The 15,121-nt window shown below is 42.2% G+C and overlaps 1 protein-coding gene across 2 annotated transcripts in view; it reads right to left on the reverse strand.

The window, feature by feature from the left end:
* LOC108629587 (uncharacterized) overlaps positions 1-15,121 on the reverse strand; it is a 54,904-nt gene that overhangs the window by 32,401 nt on the left and 7,382 nt on the right. Inside the window, exon 1 of one of the 2 annotated variants that reach the window (XM_018032353.2) lies at positions 11,632-12,737. The exons of the other annotated variant lie outside the window; for it this stretch is intronic. Within the exon in view, the coding sequence (XP_017887842.1) occupies positions 11,632-11,757 (126 nt within the window). The 5' untranslated portion in view covers positions 11,758-12,737. Of the gene's footprint in view, positions 1-11,631; positions 12,738-15,121 lie in introns of those variants that run through there. 2 annotated transcript variants of the gene reach the window in all.

The following is a 15,121-nucleotide window of genomic DNA, read 5'->3' on the forward strand; positions in this document are numbered from 1 at the left end:
CTACTATTACCTGCAAGAAAGGTCGTATACAATATTTTCTAACTCCAGTACTTAACGAGTTAAGTATAATCCTAAGAGCCGAAACTATAAGTGAGCCTCCTGTTCTTTCTTACACCGTCACGTGTTTTAGATCGACGTTGTAAGTACATGTCGATCGCGATTTTCCCACGCAAGGTCGTTTAATTAAAAATAAACGGAGACCGACAAACCGAGAGTTTGCACAGCTGGGTAAGGCGACTCGTGGCACGCGAACTTCTGGACAAATGCAGTATACATGACTAGCGCATTAACATTCATCAGTTCCCTAAACAAGCCAACGTCGGATGCAAATTAATTATTAGCTTTACCATTCTCTGAGGAACTACGCTGCCAGCCATACTGCGACTAGTTCACATAATTGTTGATGCACTCATTGATACAATGTGTATAATATAACATAAACTGGCTGATAGAATAAATGAAATAACAATTGATGCAACGTGTCATGCAGTGGTTCATGCAATAATTAATGCAATATTTCACATAAAAATCGATTCAGTAAACGATGCAATGTATCATGTAACGATCCAATAATTAATACAGCATCTGACGCAATTATTGACGCAACAAATAATATAATAATTGAAATGTTCCATTTTTTAAAAACCAAAATATATTTAATATTTAAACAGTCACTTTGAATTGTGTTAGTAAATTTCCTAATATGGCATATTCGTGTACTTTAATATCGTTTTCCGATGAATCATTGTCTTCGACTGAAATTGAACGAAAACGTTTCCTAAACTGCGTCCGGTGATTGCGCGGTGTATCTTTCATAACATTGCATTTTAATATCGCTCGCGGACCAGCCACCGGGAAATGTGGTTCGTTTACGTACATAATCCCCAGTGAAATTTTCGCACCGGAACCAGAGTAACCGCTTATACATATTCACAGCCCAAGAGGAATCTATGTTTCCACCTACGTAGACTCGCATAAGGTTTTAAGTGGATAACGTGCACTCGAGAGAAACATTATCTTTTATTTGCGGTTACTCATTGACAAACCTAATAATAACGCGAATTAGGGTCAGCATTTAATTAAATAGTTGATAGAATTTATTATTATAGACACGACTTTTATTATCAGACTCCAGATTTTTATGTTAATGTCTCAGAATGTTCCTTTAAAATTGTTCTGTTTCCCATTTATAAAATAAATATGGGATCCACTTTGCTTCCCATATTTTCTATGCTTCCGAACAAAATTCAGAGTACTGTCTTTTATAAATGATAATCGCTAACTCTTTGAATCCGTCTGTCGATCCGAGGTACAGAGTTCATCCATAATTGTCGCACGGTGTAATTGCAGTAAGATATGCAAACAGCAGGTAACGTGGAGCCTGGAATAATTTAAGCGACGAGTAAACAGTATGCAATAGTCGGGTTTCCGGCTACTGAGTGACCGACAAACAAACTTCAGCAGAGAAGCCACGATGCATTCTGAATGTAGGACAATATTTTTCAACGTGGGACTACGAAAACTGGAAGGTCAGTCGGAGAGTATCCGAGATTCTCCGGTGAAAAGTTGAGGTTCGAAGCCACGGAAAACCCGAAGCTAAAAGCTCGCCTGCTTACTCCCGGATTGTCTGCGAAATGTTTCATAGCTTAACGAGTGGCTTTCACCCGGGAACTTTCCACTTCTGTTGAATTACTCGTGTCCGGAAAATCTGTCCTGTCTTTTCTCGATTCTCGATCCAGGTATCACGTACACGCGGCCCGAAGTGTCGACCGAAGAATAGAGAAGGCAAGCTTCGTATTTAAGATTTCATTTCTCTGAGCCAGTGCCACGTGCAATTGTTTATCAAAATTCTCTATGAATTCAATGTGAGATCATTCCAATTTTATTTTTGTCAATTTTAAAGTGTACTTGAAATGCACAGTGGATAGTTTTAAGTGGATTCTTTTGCTGTCTGAAGCAAGCAATTTATATCGGCATCGACGATCTGACGGGAACATTTTTTACAGTATTTTGTCTGCCGTCTTCCTGACGGTTTTCATTCGCCACTGAATCTGTTTGAGCGCGGTTGAAAAAATGTTGACGACGACGCACGGATCAGGAAAAGCTTTCAGTCGACATGCGATACTGACATATTTACGGTGGCGCGTATGAAAAAAAGGTATGCATTAAACGTTCGACGAAACAGAGTACTCGAAAGATTTCAAATTTCCTCGGCGCGTTCCATTTTTTTTCGATTCGTTCAATCCCCACGGTGGAGTTTCTAATGGCCACGGCTGCGCCACGCGAAATCAAAACCGTGGCTTTTAGCGAGTCGAGTTTTCATCTGGAATGCGGCAGGTGTTTGACGGTACACGAGCGCGCGTTCATAATCCGTCGGTGCATAACTTTGAAACGGGAAGCGCACCCGGCCGTTTTATCCGCTTTGTCGTGCCCGAAATCTTTGCGCGATGGAACATCCGCGGGACGCGAGCGCGTCCCGGTAAATGGGAGAACGGCTTCAACTTCTGCGACGGCACTTTACATCAACTTTTTCAGGCCGAGAATCTGCATGCATTTCTGTCAGGCACAAAGTGGCCCACAAGTTTTGAATCACCAGCCATTACCGCCTTCTTTCCACCCTCCACTGAACGTAATCCTTCACTGTTTCCACTGAATTATCGTACGAAACTTCCGCTCACTTTAGAATGCTGGGTAAATCAATAATACCTTGTTTTTATTAAAACCTGTTCTCCACGAATTCATTCTATCATGAAGAAAATGACGGTTTTAACAAGTTAACAATTTTGTTGAACGTCTCCAACACCATCAGAGAAAAACTGGAGCCTAAAGGCTGAAGTTCCTCAAAACAATCAACCTATTTCATCTAATGTGAAGAAATAATCGACCCATGCTTCTGAATAATAATGATTAGAGCGAAATGATTTAGCAAATTATAATGTAATAATTGTTTAATTAATGCGACTTTAAATAATAAAATTATAGAAAAAATTCTGTTGTAACTTTATAATAAAATCGATGACCAATGGAAAATTTAGCAAATTATAATATAATAATTGTTTACGTTAATGTGACTTTAAATAATAAAATTATAGAAAAAATTCTGTTGTAACTTTACAATAAAGTGAATGACCAATGGATAATTGTGAATGATATTTCATACTGATTCACCCTGTGTAAGAGTCGGTTTCAGGAGACTTCTAAGAGTAATAGAGCAACTGCGATCTCGGGGATTGAAACAAGTCGAGGTATATGAAAGGGCGGCAAAATTCTGTCGTAATAGAGGCGTAAATAAAGTTCGGTTGACAAATAATCGCGATAAAAGTTCGCTCGTTTCATTCGGTGCAAGAGTTAACCGCAGGGCAAACAACATGTCTTTTATTGATTCGTAGCTATTTATTTGGGGCCACTTGTTTCCCGTGGGAAGAAGAAGTCGTATACTAGATAATACACCGGAATGAGAGACTCCGTATGTGGACGTCGGTATTATTTGAAGAATCCAATCGGAAAAGTTCCGACGAGTTTTATATCCCTGTTCGTTTCTGATTTCCTTCGCTATTTTTCTCTAACCCTTTGTTACTCTGCGCCGGGTAACTCTTATTTTGAGTTTCACGTTTCGCAACTGGATCGAATTTATCATGGAAATTTCACGTCCCGAAAATGTTCATTCTTCAAGGCGATTTCATCTTATTTTATATTAGATCAACCAATTCGATTTTGCTTGAGGTATTAAAAATTAAAGTTTTATTGTAATTAAATGTTTGGTTTCAGTATTGAAGAAATCAGGTGAAAAGTACAAAAATGTATATATTCGCTTATTGGCTAAGTCGATCCGAACCTGCGAGATTATCAAGGATACCACGTGGAGCCTGAAACGTGAACGAACCCCAGGAAGAAATGAGATTCCGGAATAAGCGATCTTCACTATCGGGGGGAACTGATTTGAGGATTCCCTCGGAAATTTCGGATTTTATTCCGGTTGCCTCTCGTACGCGCGAGCCGTTCACTGTCCGTCACGCTTTTCCGCCTTTTACAGTCTCTGCAGCGCGTAAAATCGATGAAAAAAGGGGGATCGTTCGTCCGATATGCTTCTAACGCAAATATTTCCTAGATATACTACGGCTCGTCGGATCACAAACAAAATCCTCTTAAAAGGAAAAAGATTTAGTATCTAATCCTCCGTTTACTACCCAATACTTATTCTCACGTGGAACGAATGTTACTCCTTTAGAAAAGGTTTCTATTCAAAAATTGAGAGAATTCATACCTTCAGTTTTTTCAATAAATAAAAATTCAGAAAATCTGCAGTCGAGAACGAAACATCTTGCGTGGCATACAGCACTCGTATTTAAAGTGATAGGTTTCCTATGACTCGTGTCTAGGACGTATTATGTGAGAATGGAAAGAAATGAAAGGCTGCGGAACGAAAACGGGCGACAATATAAAATTTCCATATTTAAATTTCTTCCTTCCGCCGCGTTCTTGCTCTCCTCTCAGCCACTTTTACGAATATTCTATGTTTTAATTAAAATCGCCCCGGGTTCTTTCGTCATGAGAAAAATAGAAGGCCAGAGGTATTTAATACTCTCAAAATTGAGGACGTTTCCCTACCAGCTTTTGATATTTGTTAACTACCCTTTATGTCTCGACGTGAGAACTATTTTTCCTATATTACGGAAATCTTCAAGCCTCATTTTCCGTGTTTCATATTAAATTTCGAAGCTTGCAAAAATATTTTTGGAAATAACAATAAAGTTTTTTCTAATCATTATCCGTGTTTCATATTAAATTTCGAAGCTTGCAAAAATATTTTTGGAAATAAAAATAAAGTTTTTTCTAATCATTCATAATTCCCTTATATGATAATTCAATTATCTATTCTGTATCTTAGTTGAATATTCTAATTTCGATGAGAGAATAGATGATTGAGGAAGTGCATTCTGGGCGAAGCTCGTGAAGCACTCGAGGGTATCGTTAAAGTGGCATTGCGCGTCAACCTTTTTCGCCGATTCAACGTTTCCCTTTGTTTAGGGATTTCGCGAGCTATGGAGGTCGTCGATTAGCATAAATTCCATTTAAGGCTCATGTACTGAATATATTGTTCGTGAAAGCCGCGTTTCTGCGAACCGAGTTATGGGCAAGCTGTTGCGGAATTGGTTTCGACGCTGGCTACGCGGCTGCAAAAGGCAATCAACCTGTCTTTAAGAATTTCTCGACAGCTCCGAAGTTTTCGACCAATTCTTACTAACATTTTTAATTACTTCCTCAATTAAAGTATTCGAATTTCATTCTAACAATTAAGATAACAAAGAACGAACAGTTAACTGTATAACATTTGCTGTGAGGAAGATTAAATGTTCTGAGAAAGCAAATTATAAAATAAAATTGTAACGAAGGAATGTACTAAAAAATTAGCTACTAAATTTTAGACTGCATTGCAAAAACTGAAGAAGACTTAAAGCCAATTCTAGCTAAAAGACTTGTCTGGAAAATAGAATTGAAGATCTAACAAATGACTAAGTACGGCTATATAAAAAGTCCGCAAAAAGTTCCGCTCCGGGGTAGAAAAGGGAAGAGTGGGTACAAGATCTCTAGTGTTCGTGGACAAAGATTACTGGAGTACAAGCGCTCACGGGAGAGTGTAAAAGTTGCAAATTGACGCTCGTAGGATTGATTGCAAAAGTTCTCCTAAGACCCGGCTTAAAAGGCCTTTCGTGGAGTAGAAATTTCACCTGGGGAAAATTCTTTCGCCATGTAAAGCTCGCCGGAGCCCACGTTGGCCTCGTATTATGGGCAAGCTGTTGCAGTTTCAGAGCTCTAACGCGGCTCCCCTCGCCGGCCATAAGTATTAAAACATTTTCCAAGAAAAGGGTAATTTGTAATAAAAGGATAATAAATAAATCATGATAAATGTTCGTTGCCCGTCGTAGTAAAACTTCGCGTAATAATCTTGATACGACGTTTCGTACAACGATTTATACAAGATTTCATATATAGAATAATTGTTTTCACACTTATGGCTGTACGTAATATATCGACAGAGAGAGAAGAGAGAGAGGCGTGACGTCGTCGCTGTGGCCGCTTTTCGCCGGCGGGTAAAGAATTCGATGTTTCCGCGCCGCTGCATGGAAACGCGAGCTTTCTTTGCAACCGGGATCGATCGGGATTACCGGCAGATTTATTGCGGGGTCTCCGACTTCGATGCGTGTTCGAAACAACCGAATGAAATCGTCTTATCTCGATGAATTTTCTATTGTAAAAAAGAAACTCTAAGTATCTTTTTCAATGAAACGTCTCGAACTTACTGATCGATGCCATTCAGGAAAGGAACTCGGTCACGTTTTTATTGACCGACTTTTTACAAGGTCCCGAGGGAAAAATCGACGAGTGGCACTTAAATAAATTTTTCAATTCACAGTCGGAACTGTGGATCTTTTCATCATCGCCGATTAAACAGCGATACTTAACAATTACCGAAGATTTATATTCAACGGTGGGTAGCGGGGAGTCTGGGAGGGAAGCTTTCCTCCGAGATATATGGTCGCTAGAGATTGCGCGAGATTTACGGTGTAAGAAGCGCCTTCATCGACGAAAGATTTGTGCTTTTAAAAGGTTTCTCTTATTCGATACACGCCGCCGGAACTCAAAGATAAACACGTCCTCTTGTAATACTTGCGTTATCTCATTTCGATTTGTTTTATTCGAATAATTCAAAACGTGTCGTTATCCGTATATGCCGTCCGATATATGACGTAAACGATGCTTTTTATTCTTCGGCACAAAAGGTACGCTTTCAACTTATAAAGTGTATATACCTATTTTACTCTCTAACCATAAACGCGTGACGGCGCGGCGGCCGTTGTTGGAAATAGCACATATTCTCCTATAGAAAGAAGTAACGACGTAATCGGGCGAGTACTTAGCGGAAATATTTTTATAAACATTGTTAAAGAATCCGCGACGACGGTGCTCGTTAAGCTCGAAACAGCCAGCTGTGTTTTTTAAAAACCATTCTAGTAAAATTATTTTACCATCGTTGGAAAGCCTCGTTTCACTCCGAGTGAATAAAAAAATAGTCTATTTAAGAAACTGGGTCGATCGGAGTTACGCAACGTTAATTAATAGTTCACATCATTGTCATCGGTCGGGGAACTATTAACGGAAGTTCAGGGTGTGTTCGAGTCATTGATCCTCGGAACAAGGCATTTACGTAACGGGCGTCGAACGACTGGAGCGCGACTCGATTCAATTTTCAAAGGATACCCCGCGCGTCTCGAAACTTTCCCAAAGGGAATCTGTCACCACGTTCGAAGTTCATACGCGAGAGACTGGCGCGGGGGAAATCGGCCCCTAGTCAACCGGATAAACCCGATGATCGATGGAAACCCCGGGATATCACCAAACGATGGCCGAATTTCGCGCGGAAAAATTTCCTCGTACGCTTTCCGCGCCGTTAGAGCTCAGCTGGCCGCGCGAGGGACAGCGTGGCGAACATCCTGCGTCGCTCATTGTCACCGGGCGAAAGTTTTTCCTCGACTCGAGATAGTGGCTAACTTACTGTTCCGGAGTAGAACAAGAAATCGTCATTTTTTGCGCGGACGGGAAGCTTCAGATTTTCGACTGATCGATCACCCCCGCAACCGGTCCTCGATCATTGAAGAAAATTATTTCTGATTAAAAATTATGCAGAGAACGCGAGGAAGATTTTAATTAACAGTTTTTTTACATTAATTTTACTATAATAAAATCCTCGATATTAAATTGACTGTATTGGTCCGAGAAAAAGTGAAGTGGCTCTCAATGCTGTTTCGGTCCCAAGTTCATCGTTACGATTGGTGCCAATGTAACGCAGCACATGACATTAGCTAAAGTGACGAGCTGGGCGCTTTACATGCGCGGTATAGACCCCAATTGCCATGCTCCCGTGATCGATGTTGGTTCTGAGGCCAGCGCATTCGAAAGTTTACCGTGTCTGACAATGCCCGCGCGAAATTACCAACATTTAAGGAAGTTTCCAACCGAACAGAATTTACCGTGTGATATACTCGCAATCGTGAATTATTTCAACGCCTCAACGCTAAACTTGCCAACAGTTTTTCAGTACCGTATGAATAATAATAATAATAAGCAATATGAGCAAATAAATTTCGTTTTCTTTTTACGAAAGAATTTAGGGACGATCGTTCGACCGATGCACTGTACGGCTTAGCGTTGAAAATCCTGTTGAAAAAAGTTCACGATATCACACGCACGCCTGTATGTACATCGGGGGGAGAGGAGGTGGCTTCGGTAAATTCAATAATCCTACTAACGCATTTGCAGTTCTAACAAATCTTCATAAAACAAATAAACTGTACAGGGGAAAAAAATCGGATCGGAACGTCTGAATCCCACGCAGATTACTGTCCCGTTTTCGAATAATGGTCGGCACGATTTTTATTCCGTTTTTCAGGAATTTGTTTAGCAATAATCCGCGGGACAGGGGAGAGCGGATCGCGCAGCTGCGTCAATTCGAGCCGAACTTTTCTGTTTTCCTCTCTCTCTCTCTCTCTCTTTCTCTCCCGGGACGGCGATAAAATATGCACGGTATCGTTCATCCGAAGGGCGCATCAGGAGCATATTTTGCCGCGCGAGGCGCGAAAGAAATAACGATAATTCGCAAAAGTTTCCCGCGGCAGACGTAGTCTGAAACCAATTTCGCAACCGAGGCGCCGTAACTTAAATCATGAGAACATTTGCATCTACCCTGCGTTAAACGTTAATCGCGTCGCGACGAAAATCTTAATCCCCCATTTTTCCTCGCGCGTTTTCACGTCCTTGAAAAAGATTTTTACCCTCTTATACAAAGTAAGTAAAAAATGACTCGTCGTCGAACGATAGTGTATAATAAAAACATCGAATGGTATTTCTTGCAACCGGTGCAGCGTGTCTCTGAAACGTGGCTCAAGGGACGGTTTCCGAAAATCACAGTTCTTCACGGTGAGGGAAAAAACGAAGGACGGATACACGGTTAAGCGCTAACCTAGTTGGAACTGCAAATGCGCTGGGCTCGCTGCATTCGCAAACGCGGCACTACATCACCGGAGGGTCCGGGGGCCAATCTCGTGTCCCGACGACTTGTCTACGATTTAAGTAACTGCCCTATTTCGTTTCTTTATGCTCGCTACGTGAATTCCTCCGCGAGTCTTCTGCTCTGCCCGGGACTCCGCTAATCGCTGATGTATCTCGCCGTTCCGTTTCCGCTACCCAGGCCTGACAGCCTGAATTATCTCGCGTTTCATGACGACTGTTTTAGAGATAGAGTTCCTTTCATTAGGCCGAGGGCCGCGTTATCTCTGCTCCTGGAAAATCCGTCCAGCCTTCTTTTAATCCTTAACAAGAGACTCTCTCTCTCTCTCTCTCTCTCTTTCTCTCTCACTTTCTGGTTCGGAGGAATTTTACATTGCACTGGAACATCGTGAAATATGACGTCGCCACGTGACGCATCGGTGACGGTGACGAAGTTGCGTTCAATCTTTCGGGCGCTAGGCACGCTCGTAATTCATACCACCCGCGACGTTCCATCATTTTATATATCCAATGCATAAATTTTCGAGAGGGTCCAATAGAAACGTAGAACAATCGATGACTCGCGAACCAATTCCTGCCGCGCTCATTAACGCGACGATTCTTCAGGGACGTACGATAAATCATTTGTAACAAATACGCGGCGGTACGAGGCGAACAGATATTTTACAAGATGGCCTATAAATATTTCTCCCGTAGAATCCGGCTGTGTTTCTATCTTTCCTGTTTATTCGGTGAAAAAGAAGAGCGTGCGACCGCGTCGATAACGGAGCTGGATACGAATTGCTAGGCTCCTGGACGCGATCGCTTGAATTATAGCTGCCACTTAATGCTCTCGCTACTACATAACTAGAGGCTGTGAACGACGGAGCACGACTCGGCGGACTTCGTAGAGGCCGCGTGCCAGGAACTCGTAATTGTTTTGAATTAACGATACTTTAAGCCGCGGCCCAACTCTGTGTCAAGTCTCTACGAGTCGATTCAGAAGCCACGCTCGAGCCTTCGATGACCGTCCAAAAGATTCCACTGGATCGTTTCTCAAATTCGAAAATATTGACCAACTAACGTTGAGATCGTCTCGTTTCTCACGAGGGCTTCATTATTAAGGATTGATCGATGCATGTTTTCCGAAGTTGTTACTTTAAATAAGGGTGTGGATAATCGAGTACGAGCAAAGAGCAGAGTATCGATTATCCCATGCAAGATGCTGGCCCCTAGTGTACGTATGCGCCCGGATCGACGCTTGGCGTCCATTAAAAAAAGAAACTCAAATCTGACCCGGTTTCTCTAAAGCCGGTGGTACCGCCGCTATTGAAAACAGTTTATCCGCCCGGCAAGCTCGAACGATACAACGCAGTGAATTTTTATCTATCAAACGTAAACAGGTTTGTCGCTACGCATCGAAGAGAGAGAGAGAGAGAGAGAAAGGAGAAATGCTCGATGGAAAAACGAATAAAAAATATATTTCCGACGGACGTGATTTTGTTTTATTTAATCGACTACGGTGGCCGGCTAAAAAGTAGGGAAAGTTCTAGGGGAAATGCGATTTGGAAAACGCCGCGACGTGTCCACCGTGTTATCGATATTACATTTATCAGCGAGATCGCATCGAAAGCTGCCCGGCTCCCTCTTCTTTTTTTATTGCCCCTCGCATTAGTTCGCTCTGTTTCTTTTTTGTCGTTCGTTCATTCGCTGCCACGGTATATTTTCATCGAAAATAAAAGGTGACCGGTGGACCGTCACGGTTCTCAAATCTCGCAACAAACCAGCGTCGCAGTTATCGGAATCGCATTAATCTGGAAAAGGCGAGGCGAAGCCGAGATCTGTATCGCCCCGCGATAAATCGCATCTGCTCGGATAAGGAAAAAAAAAAAAAAAAACGCGCAAATCATGCTTGGGTATCCACGGATTTTACATCGACGTGTTCCTCACGGTTTGACAATTTCAGGGGTGCGGAAGGAAACTCGACTGCCGAGCATCAATAATTTTCATCCCCTACGTTTAATGGCGCGTCGATTAAACGTCTTGAAGAATTTCAAGCACGAACGCCTCACCTCACGCGTTATATGGCGAGTTCTTGGTTGTATTAAATTTATAGATGCAATTCCCCTTGGTAGATTTTCTACCATACCTGAAGAATTCTCTCGCGAAACTCTTTTCGGCTCATTAGAATACGCCAGCTGTCCGGATACTAATTGTTTTAAGTAATTAGAGAAAAATCCTGCTCTTCTCAGCTTACGTGACGCGAATTCAACGACGCGTAATTACCACTGTCTCGTCGAGACACTGAATACACTCGCATAATGCAAGAGAGATGATACGTACGAAAAAATGATATTTCAATAGGGCCTTCGAATGTCTGAGAGACATAATTTAAAGTACATCAAATTCTATGACGAACTTTGAGTGAAGCATCGTACGAACAATATATTACACTTGCCTTTCTTGAACGCTTTGGGTAAAGCCTCGGGCAAGTATGTGGAGAAAAATCTACGGTCAGTCTCGTACGATCGTAGGGAATCGAAGGACGAGATTCCGCGGTTACGTAATCCGTTTCGAAAGACTCACCGCGTTCAGATCGATCTCCTCTTGGGAATTCAGCTCCGGACACTTGAAGATCGAATAGTCCGTCTCGACGGAGTTTTCGGCCCGCGTGACACCGACTAGAATCAGCACCACTAAGCACCACTTCATTGTCCACGCTGGATCTGTCGCTGGAAAAGTTCCAAAGTCCCGTGTCTCCCCTCTGGCTGTCAATTCGAGGCGGCCGCTAACATCGACGCTCTCAGAGCGTCGATCGCGATCGTCCGCCGAAATATCTTCCGAGTGTCTTCGAGCTTCGACCCGATTCGCGAAAACAAACGCGAAACGAACGCAGCTGGTTTCACTTAAATGAAATAACCTTCGAGATTCGTTCGCGCCGATCTCCAAATGATATCGATAATTTCCAGGAAACGATGATTCAATCGGACACTTGAGGTTCTTTCGGTAGATTCGTCGGTCGGTATATGACGGTTCAACGTGAAGACGACATTTGCAACTGCACGACTAATATTTTCCGAGCGAATCACGCGGCTCCCCCTATTCTTTCGATCTCTGTCGCGCTACTAGAACGGTTTAATTGAACGCCTCGCTCATCCCCGCGCCTCTCCTCAGTGATCGATGGCTCAATACATCGCTCCGGGTCTTGGATCGTTTTCTGGTTCTCGCTGGATCGTCGCACGGATGTTCAGCTGTTATACGTCGTCAATTATCCTCGTTTTATCTTGAGACCCTCTCAACATCTTCGGCTTGCGGACATCATAAACGACGAGCGAAGAGGCAATCGATACCTCGATGAACGTTTATCCTTATCGTCGGAGCGCGCGCATTTTATAAAATCCCGCTGTGACGGACGAGCCGGTCTGCGAATTATTTAAACGGCGAACGGATCTTCAGAGGCGAACGACGCGACACTTGGATCACTGTTTCGATGATTCTGTCGTTTGACGTCATCGACGATCGATGCACTATTGTCGAGCGTGAACGAGCGATCTATGATCCCGTGGGTGCTCGGGCAAGGCAGGGATGTGAGCGCGGCGCAGTCGTAGGGCACTCTGACGTTCCCAGTCTGGTTGCTGCTGGTCCTCCTCGCCACGTTCGTTCGTCCGATCGTCGCGACGCCTCCGCGAGCGAAGCGGAGAGAGAATGGACCCGTATACGCGTCCGACGGGGATCGACGATTATTATCGGTCGCGATCCGACGAATTAGGAAGGGGATCTATCTTTCTACGATTGCAACGCGTCATGTTTTATTCAAGCTAAAACATTCGTGATATTCCTGTAAAAAATCCGATTGCATTCCACGATATGCATGTAATTTTTATGCATTACATGCGTATTTCCTGGCTACTCGGTTCTTCTGTAAATCCATAGAGTCTGCATTTATCGCATTGAAATTTCCATGTCTCGTTTCATATAAATTTTTCCACAAGAATCGAAAGATGAGCTTTTCTGGGTTACACAGGATTTAGGAAGGAACGATTGTCGAGGAGTCTAATCTCTCAATTTCGCGGGACGGCCAGAAACGAATTGACAGAATCAAATTATACACCTCGCAGTGCGAATATTCCTTGCGCTCTCGATTGCCATTTAAAATCTACTGAACTAGTCCCATTCACTTGACGTTCGATAGTACTCGTCGATTAATGTTTCAATTAGACGTTTGAATAAACGGTAAAAATTTGCTATTTCGATTGGAGTTACAACCGCATCGAGGCAGCTGAGTTACCGGTGCTTAAGTAACTCCTTCATTTGAAAGCTATCTACTCCCGATCGATTCCAATTAGCGAAGTTTCAACGGCAACGTTACGAGCTCTTCTTCTATTGTACAAGATATTTCCTCAGACTTTTTACTTCACGCTTCAAATCCGACGTATATTATTTCAACTTAACTGGAAGAGAGGCGAAGAACTGAAGTAAGGAACATTCGTAAAATATCGACAATGGGCAAAATGGTTGAGGGTATCATAAATTTCGAAGCTATGTCTTTCACTTGAAATTTGATCGTTGCATCGACTGGGCATTTTGCATGTAGACTCAAACTCTATTTTATCATCTCATTTACTCAACATTATCTTTCTTTTTAATAATCCGAAATAATATTTCAAAATAGATTGTGTCATCATTCGGATGACACAGAAAAGACGCGAAGAGTACAGAGACACTACGAAAAATGCCGGACAAGAGGGACTCGTCACCGATTTGAATGGACCGGTAGACAAAGAAAACGCAACGGCCCAATGAACACTTAATTCGTTGATTCAATCCGGCCTGATGATTCGGCCTGCGGGTAGATAAACTTTGGTCGACGCACTTCGCGCGCGTTGCATCGCCGACGAATTCCTCGGAGAGACACCAAGAGAGACCGTTGTTGGGAAAAAGAATTGGCAGGATGATTAATCGCCTCCGATCGGAATTAAGAGCAAGCCTCAACAACCCTATTCCGTTCCAACTTCCTTCCCCCGAGGAACATGATAAATCGATAGTTAAGTAATAACTCTCTGACTTGATACCTATTCATAACTTCTCCATTTTTAACACTCGTTTTCGTTAAGTCTGTTTACTACCGACTACCACCGATCGTAGATCCTATGGATTTTTATGATTATTTTGAAAAATGATAAAATCTGTCGATTGCCAAGCATAAATAAAACTAATCAGTGGACTAGGACACCAAGAAAACAATGGAGAGGTGACATCGATAAGATTCTAGGCTCATATAGAAAATAGAAAGTTCAAAGGTTATTATTTTTATAAGCAAAGAAACTCCCAATCTAGATTTCATTTTGCATACAAATCAATATAAAAATCTGAATCTCACGAAGGAGTTAATCAGCAATCTGTTTATCATTCCCTCCTTTCTTAATGAATCTAATGTTAAAAGCTAAACGTGATGCAAGCGAGTTGACGAGGCGAGAATGGGTGAAAACGTATGAATAATTAATCAGGGGGGGGGGCGAATCGGGGAGAGAAAGTAGGTCGAAATTCAATTTCCTTGACGGCCCTTGTTTTTTTCCCTTCGACCGGGGAGGGTTGCATAATTATAACGGTCCGAGTGAAGTTCGATAAATTCTAGCGAATTTCTACGGTCACAAATTATGGAGTTTACGCAGCGGTTGTATATGCACCCAAGTTTCTTGTGCATTATCGCACCGGGCCAAAGGACGAACGTGGGCGATCGAGTGTACAACAGTAACACAGAACTTCCTATCGTCTCCATTCCGGGGAATTATTAATCTCTCAACTTTTGGGGAAGCGATTAAAAAAAGATATAAATCATTTCCGGAAGTACAGCGTGAATAAAAATTATCATTTAAAATAACGAAACTCCCTAATTTTTTGGATCGTCAAGATCCTCTTTTAAGAGAAGAATATTAAATGTTTGTTCATGATTTAATCAAAGTACGCTGATATTCAATAATATGACAAAATACATCAAAAATCGAAGTTACAATGCCTTTGTTTATAAGCAATTTTATATGCAAAAGAGATTGCTTTGAATGAAATCAAAACCATG

Source organism: Ceratina calcarata, unplaced genomic scaffold (assembly GCF_001652005.2).
Source record: "Ceratina calcarata isolate Rehan_Ccalc_2016 unplaced genomic scaffold, ASM165200v1 scaffold578.2, whole genome shotgun sequence".
NCBI lineage: Eukaryota > Metazoa > Arthropoda > Insecta > Hymenoptera > Apidae > Ceratina > Ceratina calcarata.